Below are 16,587 nucleotides of genomic sequence, written 5' to 3'. Positions count from 1 at the left end.
GTATTTTTTTTAAAAATTGACTTCTCTTAGCCTGACTTAACTTTAAGGTTTCAAAAGAAGACCATATTAGGGTAGCCATTTTGTTTCAGGCTCTTGATTCACAGATGGGATGAAGAATTCATCAGAATATTAGAACTGTAACCCAGTTCAATGAATCGTGCATGTCATGTTGATAAGTTTACTAGGAAAACTGTGTACTCTGCTGATTTTACAGGAGAAATATAAAATATAGTTCCTGCCCTTTGGGGATTTACAATCTGGTTGGAGGAGAAATGAATATGAGACCTCATATTAATCATGGTTCTTGGGCTTCCCTGGTGGCGCAGTGGTTAAGAATCTGCCTGCCAATGCAGGGGTCACAGGCTCAAGCCCTGGTCCGGGAAGATCCCACATGCTGTGGAGCAACTAAGCCCGTGCGCCACAGCTACTGAGCCTGCACTCTAGAGCCTGTGAGCCACAACTACTGAGCCCGTGTGCCACAACTACTGAAGCCCCCGCGCCTAGAGCCTGAGCTCCGCAACAAGAGAAGCCACCGCAATGAGAAGCCAGAGCACCACAATGAAGAGTAGCCCCCGCTCGCTGCAACTAGAGAAAGCCCACACACAGCAAAGAAGACCCAATGCAGCCAAAAATAAATAAATAAAATAAAAATCATGGTTATTAGCTGCAGACAATAGAAACTTCTCCAGCTAGAGGGGTATGTTTATACAAGGCATCAAGGAGCTTACAGATTTCCAGGGGGACTGGGTAACCAAGCTCAAGTACTGCACAGCAAAGAGCCGTGCAGCTCTGAGAAATGCCCAATTTCATTGTTTCACTGAGACTACTGCCCCATCACTTGGCTCTTAAGATGACAGGGACCTGATAGTACTGCCCCGAAAGAATCAAATCCACCCACCATAGCCTCAGAGAATTCTCTCTCTCCACCTATGGTCACCATCTCACTTTCACCATGTCTGGCTTGGTGGAACCTAGTCCAACCTGCAAGGGAGTCTGGGAAATGCAGTGTTTGCATTCCAGATTCTGTGGTACAGGAACTGAGTGAGTCAGTCTGGATAATCTACCACAATCATCATGAGCCATACATCACCCATGTATAGAACTTCAACTCTGTGGGCTCAGTGGGTCCCAGGGTCCAAAAAGGTCTAAAGTGTGTTCTTTGCCTTTGAGTCAAGACTGGGCAGAGAACAAGACGTACACTTTTAAGATCACTGATCAAACGTGTGCAGAGTGCCAGTGAGTGACAGACACAGCCAAGACGATGGACTCTGTGGGCTGTGGAGGGCAGCTGTGGTTTCTGAGCAGAGGGGCAGCCTGAAATGGACCTTGAAGCATGGCTGGGCTTTAGCTTCATGCCAAAGAGGAAGAGGAGAAAGGGCACTTCTGCCTGTGGTGGTCAGTCCACACGTAGTTCTCCTCTCCCATTAGCTGGGCATGACCTTGGGCAAATCACTTTCTATATCTAAGATTATGGAGACAGAATAATGGCTCCTTGAAGATGCCCACGTCCTACTTCCCAGGACCTGTGAGTGTGTTACCTCACATGGCAAAGGGGACTTTGCAGATGTGATTAAGCTAAAGATCTGGAAATGTGAGCTTATCCAGAATGATCCACATGGGCTCGATCTAATCACAAGAGTCCTTATAAAGGAAAGAGGGAGGCAGGAGAAGAGTCAGAGGAGACATGACAACACATCATGCCGAGGTGAGAGAGAGATTTGAAAATGCTACGCTGCTGGGCTTGAATACGAAGGAGCCATGAGCCACGAAATGTAGGCAGCCTTTAGAAGCTGGAAAAGGCGAAGAAATGGATTCTCCCCTACAGCCTCCAGAGGAATACAGCCCTGAGAACACCTTGATTTTAGGACTTCTTGCCTCTAGAACTGTAAGAGAACAAATTTGTGGTTTTTAAGCCACAAAGTTTGTGGTAATTTATTACAGCAATAATAGGAAATGAATACAGGGACCCGAGTCTCTCACCTGAAGAATGACATGTTGGTCCAAGGCAACAGACCTCTCTAAGTGTGGGCTCAGACCTAACCCAAAAGTCCACGACCTTTCTTTGGATGTAATAGAAGGGCACTGTATAAGTTAGAGTTGTTTTGGCTGCATGTAACAGAAACCCACCTATAGTCGCTCAACCGGATAGACTTACTCTTTCTCATATATCAAGAAGCCAAGAGGAAGTCAGCCCTGGGCAGGTACAGCAGTTCCCAGGAACATCAGGAAATAGTCTACTTCCAATTTTCTGCTTCACCATCCTTAGGCTTTCACCCTCATGCTGTCAAGATGTCTGCTGTACCCCCAGGCATCATGTCTGCATTTCAGGAAAGAAAGGAAAGGAAAAGGGAAAAGGGCCTGTGACAACTGAGTCTTGCCCTTTATACCAGGAAAAACAAAAGCTGCCCCAGAATCCAGACCCAATAGATTCTTGTTTATATCTTTTGGGCCAGAGCTAGTCAAGTGGCACATTAACACTCCAGTGTGCAGGGACGTAAGAGATTGGCCTCTTACATTTCCAATAACAAGTCTACAAATCATGTCTGAATTTCAGCTTAAATATGAATCCTTCCAATCCTCTTTTGCTGTAGTAGATGTGTGTATAATCCTTCCAGACTTGCTTGTATTAGCTAGGACTCTTTGGTTGCCAGTGACAGAAACCCAATTGCAAATGGCTTAAATTTAAAAGGAACTTATTGGCTCTTGTAACCAGTCTAGCAATTGATGGCTTCAGATGTAGCTGGTTCTAAGGCTCGAATGGTGATGTTCTGGGCTCTCTGACTCTCCATTTCTTGGCTCTGCCCCCTTCTCTGGGCTCACTTCCTTCTCTCTGTGTGGCCAGGCTCTCTCTAGGCAGTGGGGAGGGAGGGCTGTGGCAGTTCCAGGCCACAGAGCCCTGAGTAAACCACATGGCAAAGAACATTTTCCTCAATTTGGCCTGATAGTTGCAGAAAGAACTCTGACTGGCCCTCATGTCTGTGTTCAGAGGGAAGAGGTACTGTTATGATGCAGCCTGACTTAGGTGCCAAGGAGGGGCACTTGAGTACAGCCTCACCACGGCCACATAGAATGGGGGAGGAATGCCCCCAGCAAAAGGCAGGGCGTTGTAACGAGAGTGTTATGGTCTGAAAGTTAATGTTCTCACAGAATCATGTGCTGAAATCCTAACCCTTAAGGTGATGGTATTAGGAGGCGGGGTCTTTGGGAGGTGATTAGGTCATGAGGTTGGAGCCCTCATGATTGGGACTAGTGCCCTCATAAAAGAGACCCCCGGGACTTCCCTGGTGGCGCAGTGGTTAAGAATCCGCCTGCCAATGCAGGGGACACGGGTTCGAGCCCTGGTCCAGGAAGATCCCACATGCCACGGAGCAACTAAGCCCGTGCGCCACAGCTACTGAGCCTGTGCTCTACAGCCCGCGAGCCACAACTACTGAGCCCGCATGCCACAACTACTGAAGCCCGCGCGCCTAGAGCCCGTGATCTGCAACAAGAGAAGCCACCGCAATGAGAAGCCGGCACACTGCAACAAAGAGTAGCCCCCGCTCACCGCAACTAGAGAAAGCCCACACACAGCAACGAAGACCTAATGCAGCCAAAAATAAATTAAAAAAAAAAAAAAATGAGAATCCACCTGCCAATGCGAGGAACACAGGTTTGAGCCCTGGTCTGGAAAGATCCCACATGCCGCGGGGCAGCTAAGCCCGCGTGCCACAACTACTGAAGCCTGCGCGCCTAGAGCCCGTGCTCTGCAACAAGAGAAGCCACTGCAATGAGAAGCCCACGCACTGCAACGAAGGGTAGCCCCTGCTCGCCGCAACTAGAGAAAGCCCACGCACAGCAACGAAGACCCAACACAGCCAAAAATAAATAAATAAATAAATAAATAAATAAATAAATAAATAAATAAATAAATAAATAAATAAATAAATAAAAAGAGAGACCCCAGAGAGCTAGCTCATTCCTTCCACCATGTGAGGACGCAGTAAGAAGTCGGCTGTCTGCAACCTGGAAGAGGGTTCCCCCCAGAACCCGAACATGCTGGCACCCTGATCTTGGACTCCCAGCCTCCAGAACTGTGAGCAATAAATTTCTGTTGTGTATAAGCCCCTCAGCCTGTGGTATTTTGTTTTAGCAGCCCAAACAGACTAAGAGAAAGAGAAAGCAGGAAGAGACACCGTGCAGGCAAGATTAGCAGGTGTCTACTACCCGCAGAGACCCTTTATTCTGACCAAAGTCTGTTTTCCCTGGAAAGTGAAACCAGACCAAGGGAGGCCTACATGAGCCAAGGAGTTCTGTCTTATCACGGTGGGCTTTAGTGAAAAAAAAAAAAGTAGAGATCCATTGATCCAGAAGTGTCTCTCCAGCTTTAGTGCGCATTAGAATCACCTGGAGGGCTTATTAAAATACAGGTTTGGAGGCAGGAGGACTGGGATGGGCCTGAGAGCCTGCATTTCCAGCAGGTCCCCAAGCAACGCTGCTGCTGCTGCCCTTCAGATCTAGATCAGTGTTTCGCAAATTTTAGGGTGCATGTGAATTACCTGGGGGACATTATTAAAATGCATATTCTGATTCAGTAGGTCTCGGGTGAAACCTGAGAGTCTGCATTTCCAACAAGCTGCTGGGCCACAGACCTTCCTTTAAGTAAGCAGCGTCTAGATTCTAGACTCCAGAATGACCTCTGGCAGCTCTGGTGATCTATGACTCTGTGATTTTTTCTTTTTCCTAAAAAAATATCACTCGGACTTTCTGGTGGTGCAGTGGTTGAGAATCCACCTGCCAATGCAGCAAACATGGGTTCGATCCGTGGTCCAGGAGGATCCCACATGCCGCAGAGCAGCTAAGCCCTTGAGCCACAACTGCTGAGCCTGAGCTCTGGAGTCCGCGCGCCACAACTACTGGAGTCCGCGTGCTCTAAGGCCCGTGCTCTGCAACTGCTGAAGCCTGCACACCTAGAGCCCGTGCTCTGCAACAAGAGAAGCCACCGCAGTGAGAAGCCAGTGCACCACAACGAAGAGTAGCCCCCGTTCGCGGCATCTAGAGAAAGCCCGCATGCAGCAACAAAGACCCAACGCAGCTAAAAAAAAAAAAAAATCACTTTGCAGAAAAACAGCACATCCAGGATATTGCCCTCATATGTGCGCGTTATTAACAGAGGTGCTGATTGTCGAAGTTGTAAATGATGCTCCTCGCCTGCTTCTCCCCTACTTCCGGTGGTTGCTTGGCAGGGTCTCCGAACAGACAGTGAGGGGAGGCTCAGGCTATCTGCTCAAGTGCTTCTGAGCCACGTGGGCAAAGGTTTGGGAGTGACACTTTCCCAGGATTTCCATGTTTCTTCAGCCTTTCTTTGGCCATGGAGCCTGTTCTGTGTTTGTACAAAGGGTGGGGAGTTCGTGGCTTTAAATCAGTCTCTGAGTTATTAGGATCTGGCATTAGACCATCCGTACACTCCCATGAGACGCTTTTTCTTTAGGAAGGTGGGGGCAGGGGTAAGGGAGAGCAGCAAAACTCTTGTCCTCAGAGGCTGGCAACAGTAGAAGCTTCACCACCCCTAGGCCTGAGTTCTTACTACAACCATATAAGACCTGTAGCTGCAGGAGAGCTGTGGCCTTTGGTTCAGGAATGTGGCAATTGCTGACCTGTAGCTGGGTGGAAGGGGAATAAATAACCTCTTTCCTCACATCTCTTCTGTCCCTGCAGTTTTCTTTTGCAAAGAGCACGGTTGCCCAGCATAAAAGCATAAGGTTGTGCAACAAACTCATGGGATTTCCCCTGAGGAAGTTGGATCCGCTATAAAACTATATCCATAGCTAAACATTTCTGGATCTCATTCTTATTTTCAGCTCAGTCTGCACCCCCTCTTTAGGTGTGGGGTTTCCAATCTATCTTAATCAGACTGAGGAACATTGGGTTTATGCTGTTAGGCCACAGTTTATTCCTTTCAACTCTTCAACCTGCTAAGTGCCAGGTGCTAACGGGCACAAAGACAAATGCTGTGTGGCCCTGGCTTCAGGACAGTCTCAGGACCAGGCAGTCTGTATGCCAGGCAGGGTTCTTTGACCCCAGCTAATTGAATTCCAAAATGGGGAAAGGGGCAGCAACGGGAGAGTTGGGAAGGCTTTAAGGCAATTTACAGAAGCAAAGGAAATGCTCAACAACCAGACCTCAGAAAGTACCAGAACCATCAACTCCAGGAGTGGGAAATAGCAAAGGGTTTCTTTCAGGCATTGCTGCTAGGATGAAGCGGCCCCAAGCCAGTGTCAGTCACTCTGCTTCAGATTCCTGTGGGAGAGAGCCTGATTGGTCCTGCAGGAGGCCACTCCCACCCTGGGGCCCTTGATTGGCGATCCCACCACTACCACATGTAAGGGGGATATCTGAGCAGAGTCAAATTACCAGTACCAGAACAGGGGATGAGGATGCTGATCCCGAAAAGCAAGAGATGTCCACCCAGGCTGGATGGAAGCCCACTGCCCACTCGCCAGGACATCAGGGCTGGCCAGGGTCTCTGAGAAGGTAGCGTGCATGGGCAGGGGACCCACACACATCTTACCCAGAGCCTAGCCTGTCCAGGGACCAAGGCTGCACAAGCAGCTGGAAGAGATAGTGAAGAGCCTGGCATTCAGCGCAGGGGTCTTTAATCTTCACCCCACGAACCACAGTAGCCATGGAAACACCCAAACAGTGAAGGTGGGGTCACTTGACATATGCATGGCTGGAGTGGCAAACTTGTGACCCACAGACCTGTTTCTGATGGCCTGATTTTCAACACTGTGAATTGATTACCAGCATTGGAGATGTCACGTAAGAGGTCAGATTTCCAGTTTCTTTGAGGCAATGTGGAGATCTGGCAGTGCTGATCAGCCTTCCTGCAAGGGCACCATCCACCAGGTGGAGGACCAGCAGCCCTGCAACGTGAGTCGCAGGTACTCCAGGAGTTTGCATACCCATGTGAGGTGAACAGCCTGCTGGGGCAGCAAGGCTGGAGGCAGGGAGGCCAGGAAAAGATTAAAGGCACGAATAACAAAGGACGAAATAATGCCATTTGCAGCAACATGGAGGGACCTGGAGATTATCATACTAAGTCAGTCAGACGGAGACAGACAAATATCATATGATATCACTTGCATGTGGCATCTAAAATATGATACAGGTCTTCCCTGGCGGTCCAGTGGTTAAGACTCCGCACTTCCACTGCAGGAGGAGCGGGTTCAATCCCTGGTCAGGGAACTAAGATCCCGCACGCCACTTGGTATGGCCAAAAGTTTTAAAAAATAAAAATAAAATAAAATATAAAATAAAATAAGATACAAATGAACTTACTTACAAAACAGAAACAGACCCACAGACATAGAAAACAAACTTATGGTTACCAGAGGGGAAAGGAGGTGGGGGAGGGATAAACTAGGAAATTGGCATTAGCAGATACAAACTACTATATATAAAATAGATAAACAACAAGGTCCTACCGTATAGTACAGGGAATTATGTTCAATATCCTGTAATAAACCAAAATGGAAAGGAATACGAAAAATATATATATATCTGAATACATATATATCTGAATCACTTTGCTGTATACCAGACACAAACACAGCATTGTAAATCAACTATACTTCAATTAAAAAAAAAAGATTGAAGGCATGAAATTTGGGCACAGAGGTGGGGAACAGAGGACTTTGTCCCCTGCCTTGCAGGAAATCACCCAAGAATGATAGATCATACAGGTCTCCATTCAACCAGGAAGCAAGTGCTTCATACACTTGCCAAGCCCTACCTTTCTCCCTTGTCTATATTCTGCCTGTGCCTCTCTTTGTACGGTATGAACATGGCGTATGATACTCACGGTCAGAAAGAGCCTGCATTGTGTCCCTGTTCCTTCTGCCTCTGTCCTTCCCCAATTCTCTCCTCATATGTCCTCAGCTTGTCACTTGGCATTTTCCCCCCATTCTCTTTCTCCCAATGACATGTCTCTACTTTTCCAGATGCCCAGAGCAATTTGGTTTGCCTGGCAATTCCCTTCTCTTGGGTTTCTCCTGGGAATATCTTAAAACGTTAGAAAACACTGAATGCAAGAGCTTCCAAAACTGCATCCCAAAACCTGCACCACGGTATCCTCCCAGGCAGTGCCTGGGCTCAAGTCATTTTCTCAGAGGTCCTTTTCCATATCTCATTTCTGTGTGTAACTTTGAAGGAAAGCCGTTTGATAAATGTCTACAATTGGACTTCACCCTGGGGCAGGAATGTGACTTCCTTTAAGAGAAGAACTTTACTGAACCAGGCTCTGAAATCTCACTTCCCTGGTTCAAATCTCAACTTCACCACTTCCTAGCTCTGGGGTCGTGGGCAAACTTGCTCTTAAGCTTGGTTTTCTCGACTGTAAATTGGGGATACAAGAGTGCCTGCTTCATGGGGTCGTGCATGAGGAGGGTTAAATGAAATAACCCAAAATAAGCAAAAGCTTAGCCAAGTGCCTGGTCCAGAGCAAGTGCCCAAGAAAGAAGAGCAATTATTGTTAATACTAATTGTCGCTATCAGGACAATACCCCCTCCCATTGTTTTATCACCTTCTTTGATGCTTCCTCCAAATTTCTGAAATAAAGAAATTCATTTTTTTTTAACCTGTTGATTTCCAAAAAGAAATACTGATTTCTTAAAGCAAGATATATTAAGTAAACATTTTTATTTTGGTTGCAGACTGGGGACAGGTGGGAAGGCTACACTTTAAGCTTTCACAAATCAAAGTCTCCGAAGTAGGTTTTTAAAAGGAATACTTGCTCTGTTTGGCAGCCAGAGTTCAAAGCCCTGAGGGGAAATGGTAAACTAGCCTTTAATTGTAAATGAACTCTCCAGCAACAAGAGGTACAGAGTCAAGTAAACATTTAACAACTGATTCTGCTGCTCTCAGTAGTTTCTTTTTAACATCCAGTGCCTCGCCCCTCCCACTTTGCAGCCAGATTTCAGTTAAAGAAGTACGCGGTTCACCACTCCCCCTTTGTCACCAAGATGTGCCTTATGAAGCTGTCTCTTGGCATTAATGTCCTACCCCGTGGGCTGGCCCAAACTGCAGGGTTTTACCTAGAGAATTTAAGTTGTATTTTATTTCAGGAGCATAAGATTTTATCTAAGGTGCTTTAACACAGCTCGGAAGAGTGCTCTCCCTCTGCATATACTGCAAATTCTTTCCATTGTTAACACTGTTCACGGCTCAGGCAGCAGCTTCTCAAGGCTGTGCTGGAATTATAGGCCACTTTGTTTGTGGAATAGGTCGGGAAGCTTGGCACCATTGATTTGCATCAGTGCCTCTGGAATAGACTTTGCCTTCTCCTTAAAGATACTATCTAAACTGTGAAATTCATTAAATAGCCCCAGAAATGGATCAGGTTATTTAACACGACATCCCTAATGGCGCAATATCTCAGCTGTCTGCACTGATAGTGAACATTGTCTTGGATAGTGTTATCAGCCCAGGACACCCGCTATGAATATTGATCCCGAGCTTGTTACAGCCATCACTTGCCATCAGGACAGGTCAGGGATGGAACCCACCTAGCATCAAAGCAATTTAAAGACAGCACTCAGGCGGAATTTTAATGCCCACGCTGAAAACACAAATCAACTCCGTGCACGGGGGAAAGTGGCTTGCTGGCTATGGATATCCTTATTATATAGGAACACCTTGTGTATAAATACACGCATGAGGACGTTAGCAAGTCAACACATCTCCAAACGGTTCCTATATGAAGTCTCACTGCCTCTAGTCATTTACAAAGCAGGTGGCCAGAAACACAATTCCCCAAGGCACCCCCTCCCCTCACCAAATTGAAGAATTTAACCTGTTCTTTGGGTGGGGTGCTTCTCTTTAAGTTGGGTGAATAAGAGGGCGCATTTTCTACTCCTGCAATGTGGATGGGAGACACCGCGGTGTTTCCGGTGGCATGTCTCCAGATGCCAAGTCCTGAGTGCAAGGGTTCACATCACCTTGTGCTGCACTGAACACACATATCAAAAATAAAGGAAAAATAAAGGACAAGGAAAAAAGAAAGACAACTAATAGGAGTTCTTAAAGATTCACCGTCTTAAAGCACATGGCCTTTATGTGTTCCTGACTTTCCAATTTGTTGCTTCTACTCTTTCTGCTCCTTTTCTATATTTAACACCTGTGGACCTCAAAGGAAAAATGATTCATATTATTTGAACAAAATTTTTGGAGACAATTGATAAAGTGAAATGAAAATGACCCACGTTTGGCCTGCCCTGGCTTCTGCGCCTCACATGTCCCTCTGGTTGGGGGTATTCGGTGCCCTCTGGAATGCCAGCCTACCTTCCTGTGAAAGTGGTTTCAATATTTCTTACAGAACAGATAAGAAGAGGGACCATGGGAAGCCAGAAACGTCCATTCTGGAGCTCCCTTAAAGAGATCTATTTCTAGCTACCTTGAAGAACCTAAATATGAAAAAATATGAATGTGGGTAGAAAAATGTAAAAGGGGACTGGGATCATTGGGGAGGGAGAAAGGAAAGAAAGATTTTTTTAAAAAATATTTATTTTATTGACGTATACTTGATTGACAATGTTGTGTTAATTTCTGCTGTACAGCAAAGTGACTCAGTTATACATATATACATTATTTTTCATATTCTTTTCCATTGTGGTTTATCACAGGATATTGAACACAGTCCCCTGTGCTATACACTAGGATCTTGTTGTTTAAGAAGGTTTTTGTTTTTTTTTTTAATCAAGTGAGAACTGGGTGAGAAAGAGTTGTCAGAACAAAAAACAAAGTACCCTATCTGTGATCTGGAAGGTTCTGTGATTGGCAATCCAGGTTTCTGGATACCACAGTTTAGTGCCATGGCCACCTGCTTTGATTTTCCCAAGGCCCACATTCCCTCTGATGGGAGGTGGTCCATTGGGCTTGGCCAGGGCACTTCCTGTTCTGATCTCCTTTTAAAAGCACAATCCATCTCTGCTTTAGGACTGAAGCTGGCTTGAATTTCAGCAGGGCTTTAAAGTCCCCAGGGAATACAGTGGCCGCCTCTGGGAGGGGCCACGAGGTTTGAATGAGAAAAGTTCCTAGAAGCTGGCCTGTAAGACCTTCTCTACAATAACGGAGGGGATTAGCAGCACACACCCCTCCCTCCTCCCCCACCGCACTTCAGTGAGGTTTCTCCTCCCCTTCCTACTCCTACCTGACCGGACAATCTTAATTGCCAAGTCATTGTTTGGAAACCCCATGGGGCAGGGAAGAAAGGGACAACAGCCTTAGAGGTAGTTCTGGGCAGAGGGGTAGGAGAAGCCTCAGAATCTGCCGCTGAGATAAATGCTTAGCGCTCAGACTGCTCCCCAAACAACAAAAGGGAAAAAAAGAATGTTAAGAAGGGCCTGGCTGGTGGAAGCTTCCGCGAGGACTGATGTGCACCAGCCCACGGGACTTGGTGGGGCAGATGGAAGCTTTTACAACTGTCTCTCTTCTTTGATCTTAAATCCAAACCGGGCAAACACCTTTTAACCTTTTTCTTCTTGGGGCTAGGGGGAGGATGAGGGTCAAAGATGCAACCTGATTCCCAGAGACCCAACATCTGTGCACATGATCAAATCTGTGACTCTGAAGAAGGCCTGAAGGGCATCAGGCACTGTGCTTGGCGTCTCTGCCGGCCAGGGCAGCCACCCTCACCTGGCTCACCTGCCCTCACCAGAGCATCTCACCTGGCTCTGAGACCTCAACCCGCAAGGTTTCCAAAGCGGCAAGTCATCTTGGTGGGGGCTCAGACATCTCTCCAAAACCCCTGCTGCCCTCTGACCTCCAGAGTGGAAGGGAAAGCCTCTGACACAGTGCGGGACTTTCTTTCGTTATTTCCTAGCGAGCGGGACGTACTGAAAAGAATAATGGTCCGGGAAAGAAGACCTGGGTTCGAATCCAGACTCTGTCACCGACTAACAGTGACCCTGGGCAACGTCACTTCTCATCTTTGAACCTTAATTTCCTCATCTTAAAGCTGGGATAAGAGTCTTGCCAGGCCACGCCCACCGCACAGGGATGCTCAGAGGATCAAACGAGATCGCGCAGGTCTAAGGGCTTTGTAAACTGTAAACTGTGAGAAAATGAGGGCTTTTAAATCCGAGGTGATCAGGTCTGAGGCCATTACTGTGATTCACTGGCGAGGCAGGAGATATGTTGAGCATTGCCTTGAAGTAATCAGTGCTGGCCTCAATTGCATCTCCAATTCAAAGGCGGGTGCACTGGGGGAAGGGTGCAAATCGCAGCCCAAGCCAGGGTGGGTGTATTGGGAGGATCTCCGGGACCAAAGCGTCCGGACTTCCCTCCCTCGCGCACCCCGAGATCCCGCAGGTCGGGCGGAGGAGCGCTGAGCCGGCGGCGCTGTCCCGGCGGGAGCGCGCAGCAGACTCACGAAGGCGCCCCCTCGCCGAGGCTAGAGGTCCCCGAGCCTTAGTCTTGGGGCTGCTGCGAGCGCGCCCTGCACTTGGCGGGGGCCTGGGCAGCCCAAGTGCCAATCCGCGCTCAGCCCCCCGCGGCTCTCTCCACGCCCCCCCTCCACGCCCCCCTCCCCAGCTTCACTTGGCCGCCCCGACCCTCCTACCGGCTGAGAACTGCGGCCGAGCCACAGCCGAAGGCAAGCCCGAGCGCGGCCATCCCGGACTCCGCGCCGCCGGCCTCCGGCCCGCGGGCGGCGGGCATGCTAGCATGGCAGGACGGCGGGGCCAAGGCGGCTCCCTCCCACCACAAGATCTCCTTCTCGGTTCTGGACATCCTGGACCCTCAGAAATTCACCCGCGCTGCGCTCCCAGCCGTGCGCCCTGCTCCCCGGGAAGCCAAGAAAAGTTTGGCAGAGGCCGAAGCAAGGAAGGACTCCAGCCGGCACCCGGCCCGGCAGCGACAGACGCCTGGTAAGGATGCGAGGCGGCCTCCGGCCCCGGAAAGCCCCAGCTTACGTGATGCGACGGGAAGGTGGGAGGGAGAGCCGTGGATCGGGTGAGTAGCCCTTAGCGGCGTCTTCCCCAAGGGGAGAAGGCGCACAGGACCAGGCGCGTAATTAAACTGACGCAGAAAGGGGGCCCCCAGCATCCCGGGTCAGGGATTTGCCACCGAAGCCTGTCCCTGCTCACCCGCTAAGCAAGCAAGCACCCCAGCTCTGATTTACTCGCAGTGGAAACTCTTACCCAGCGCCCACCTCGTCCAGGCTCATTCATTTATTGGGCGTTTAATTGTCCCCTATGTGCCAGGACCTGGGCTAGAGACTGGGATAAAAGTCAGGAAAAACTTCAGAACCTGCGAGGTAGACAGCATCCTTAACGAGGTAGACAGCATCGTCTCTCCATTTTCAGGATGAGGAGGCTGAGGCTGAATCATGTGTCCAAAGTCTTAGTAGGCAGTGATGTCCGGTTTTCGCACCCAGGGCCCGCTTCCAACCATCCAGAGACTCCGCTCTCCCGCACGCTCACTCTCCCCAGACCCAGTCGTTGACTGGGCTGGGGCCGGAGTGGGGTGGGGTGACGGGAGGCTGTTGGTCCTTTCTCCCCGAAACCCTTTTTGATTTAACCACTAACTCTGGGAATTCCTTGGCGGTCCAGTGATTAGGACTCCACCTTCCACTGCAGGGGACACGGGTTCGATCCCTGCTGGGGGAACTAGGATCCCACAAGCCGCGTGCGGCAAAAACAAACAAATAAACAAAACAACTCCTAACTCTGGAGGACACCTGACGAGGGGTCCAGGAAAGTCTGTGTCTGAAAGGAAAGACAAAAAACAGCAGGACCCAAGTTGGGTGAGGCGTGGGCACGAGGCTCCCTGGAAGGACGCCAAAGATCGGGGGCTCAGGTCAGGGAGAGGCTTGAAGTCTCGGCAGCTCCCCCGCTTCCCTTCCCCAAGTTTAGCGGTGATTGTCTGGGGCTCTGGGCGCCTCTGGCGGCTGCGCTTGGGCCTGGGCGGTCTGCCTGTTAATTGTTCGGATCGCCCCTCGCAGGGGCCGCGCTCCCCTTTCCCCACCCCCATGATCGATATTCTATTACTGGCGCCTGCATATCTCCTGCCCGCAGCTTGCAGGTACCGACTTCAAACCCCCTTTCCCTGTCTGATCCTAATATTGTTCGATTAAAACTTACCTTTAATAGATGACATCTATCGATCCGGCCCCGCACAAATCTGAAACTCTATTAACACGGCAGGAGAGAGAAGATGGGAAAGAGGGAATTTCACTTTAAAAGGGAGGAGGGGGCGCTTAATAACTTCTTTTTTAATTGCCGGCAGTTCCAGGCCAAAATAGGCTTCTAGGGACTGGGGAGACAGCCCCAAATGCACTTGACATATAGATGTCTTAATGTACAAAGATAAGGTAGTCCAATAAGGTCGTTATTTTTTCTTAATGCGTAGTGTCACTCATTCATTCGAAATACACTTCTCGGACGCCTACTAGGTAGTAGGTGGGTGAAGAGAAAGCGGGCACTGCAACCCTAACCCCCACCTCCTGGAAAGGGCTTGCAACTAAGAGCGGTCGTGGGGGTGAGGGCAGGGAGCGCAATTCCGGAGAGGGGCAGGGCTGGGCTCTGGGTTGGGCAGAGAGAGCTGCCTGCTCTGGGGAGGACAAGGACCAGGTCTGGGGACCAGGACCGGCCGGGTAGCTCCGGGCTTCTGATCACCGTCCCCTTCTCCCCTAGATGCTGCGGGCCGAGGCGCCGGCTTGGCGTCCCCCCTGGAGGGCTCGGAGGCGGAGGAGGCGGAGGAGGAGGACGTGGAGGACGTAGGGCGGCGGCGGCGGCGGGAGCGGACTGCGCGCCTGCAGGAGGCCCGGACGCGCTCCCCCGAGGCCCGGGCCGCGGCATCGGTGGCGGCGGAGAGCAGCGCGGGCGGCCTCGCGGGCTCCCCGGGCTCGCCGGGCTCCCCGCGGCCCCGGCGCCGGCGCTCAGAGCCCAGCTGCTCCAAGCCGCGGCGCGCGCGCACCGCCTTCACCTACGAGCAGCTGGTGGCCTTGGAGAACAAGTTCCGGGCCACGCGCTACCTGTCTGTGTGCGAGCGCCTGAACCTCGCGCTATCGCTTAGCCTCACTGAGACGCAGGTCAAAATTTGGTTCCAGAACCGCAGGACCAAGTGGAAGAAGCAGAACCCCGGCGCCGAAGGCGCGGCGCAGGCGGGAGGTGGCGCGCCCCAGCCTGGGACGTCGGCGGGGGCGGGGGCGGGGGCGGGCGGCGGCGGCGGCGGCGGCGGCGCGGGGGCCAGCCCGGGTCAGCTGGGCCCGGCCGCGCATCCTTTCCAGACTTTCCCCTCCTACTCGGCGGCCAACGTCCTCTTCCCGGCCGCCGCCTCCTTCCCGCTGACAGCCGCCGCCGCCAGGGGCTCCTTTGCGCCCTTCCTCGGGCCCTCCTACCTGACCCCTTTCTACGCCCCACATTTATGAACCCGGAGCCCCTCGGGCCCCACTTCGTCCGGATTCACCAGTGATTGGCGTGGACTTGTGGTCCCCACCCCACGGAGGGGCGCCAGCGCGCAGGGACTGCCCCCTCCTGGTGCGCGGGTGTCTGCGCGCCCCTTCCCTTCCCGCTGCCGGGAGGCGCCGCCAGAGGGCAGGGAGAGGCCGCCTGCCGCCTCCCCGCCGCGCTGAACCCTTGAATTCACGCGGTCCACTAAAGGGGGTCAAGGATCTGCCATCTTTAAAAGTGTCCGGAGACGGAGGCTGTCCTTAAGCCTGCCCGTGTCTGGACCTTGTTCTTCACTTTCGGTCAGGCTTAATTCAGTTCAAGGGTTCTTTCTGAGGGTCTGGGTGTTCGGCGGCGCGGGGCTAACCCAGCCGCGGGGATGGTGTCCAGAGGGAGGCAAGACCCTCCCTCCAGCTGCTCACACCTAGGATGGAATCTTCAAAGACTGTGGCTCACTCAGAGGGTAAGGAGCTTTCCCTTTTCACAGCTGATTGTTTCCCATTTCATACTCGATTATTGGCCCAAACCCAGCGATTCCTTCCAAATACTGAACAAAGTTGGAGAGAGCTGAGTCTGTGAGCGCACACTGCCGCCGCGAAATGGACTATTTTTTAAATGCTTAACACTCTACATTTTTAGGTCTTCGTTTAAGATTAGGACTTGAGCGCAACTCTTGTTCCAAACAGTCTCTCCACAGGCTATTCCTGAGAAAACGTGTACCTGATTTTTCGGAGAAGACCGGAAGTTCTTTTGGGAAATGCAACAGCTTTATAGCTAGACTTGCCCGCTGAAGTAGACGCACTTCCACACCACTGCAAGTTTTGAGAACAGCCTTGATGAACCACGGCTATGGCCCCAAAGGCATAAAAGTAACAAAGAGACAAATGGCTCAGCTAAAATCTTGAGGTCTATGCATGAGACTGCCCGTTTGGGTATGCAGTATTTGATACTGTAAAACTTCAGTCTTGGCTAATATGTCTGTCCCAGCAAATCCTAGGCTCCCAATAGTGATCGAACCCGGGGGAGAGTTCGCACCTCCAGCACACGCTGCAGTCATGAATTGGACCTTTTTTTTTAAAGCACAAACTCAACATTTTTAGAGCTTCAGCTAAGATTCTGACTTGAAAGATACTCTGTTCCACACAGACTCTCCAAGAT

General features: G+C 50.5%; 1 protein-coding gene across 1 annotated transcript; it reads left to right on the top strand.

The window, feature by feature from the left end:
- The first annotated feature begins 12,695 nt into the window (after positions 1–12,695).
- Positions 12,696–15,410, top strand: NKX1-2 (NK1 homeobox 2). Its single transcript, XM_068549124.1, has 2 exons — positions 12,696–12,906; positions 14,674–15,410. Exons 1-2 carry the CDS (start codon positions 12,696–12,698, stop codon positions 15,408–15,410), a joined length of 948 nt encoding a protein of 315 aa, XP_068405225.1.
- Positions 15,411–16,587: the final 1,177 nt, after the last annotated feature.

This window comes from Eschrichtius robustus, chromosome 7 (assembly GCF_028021215.1).
Source record: "Eschrichtius robustus isolate mEscRob2 chromosome 7, mEscRob2.pri, whole genome shotgun sequence".
In the NCBI taxonomy this organism is placed as follows: domain Eukaryota; kingdom Metazoa; phylum Chordata; class Mammalia; order Artiodactyla; family Eschrichtiidae; genus Eschrichtius; species Eschrichtius robustus.
This window is presented reverse-complemented; position numbering and strand designations above follow the sequence as displayed.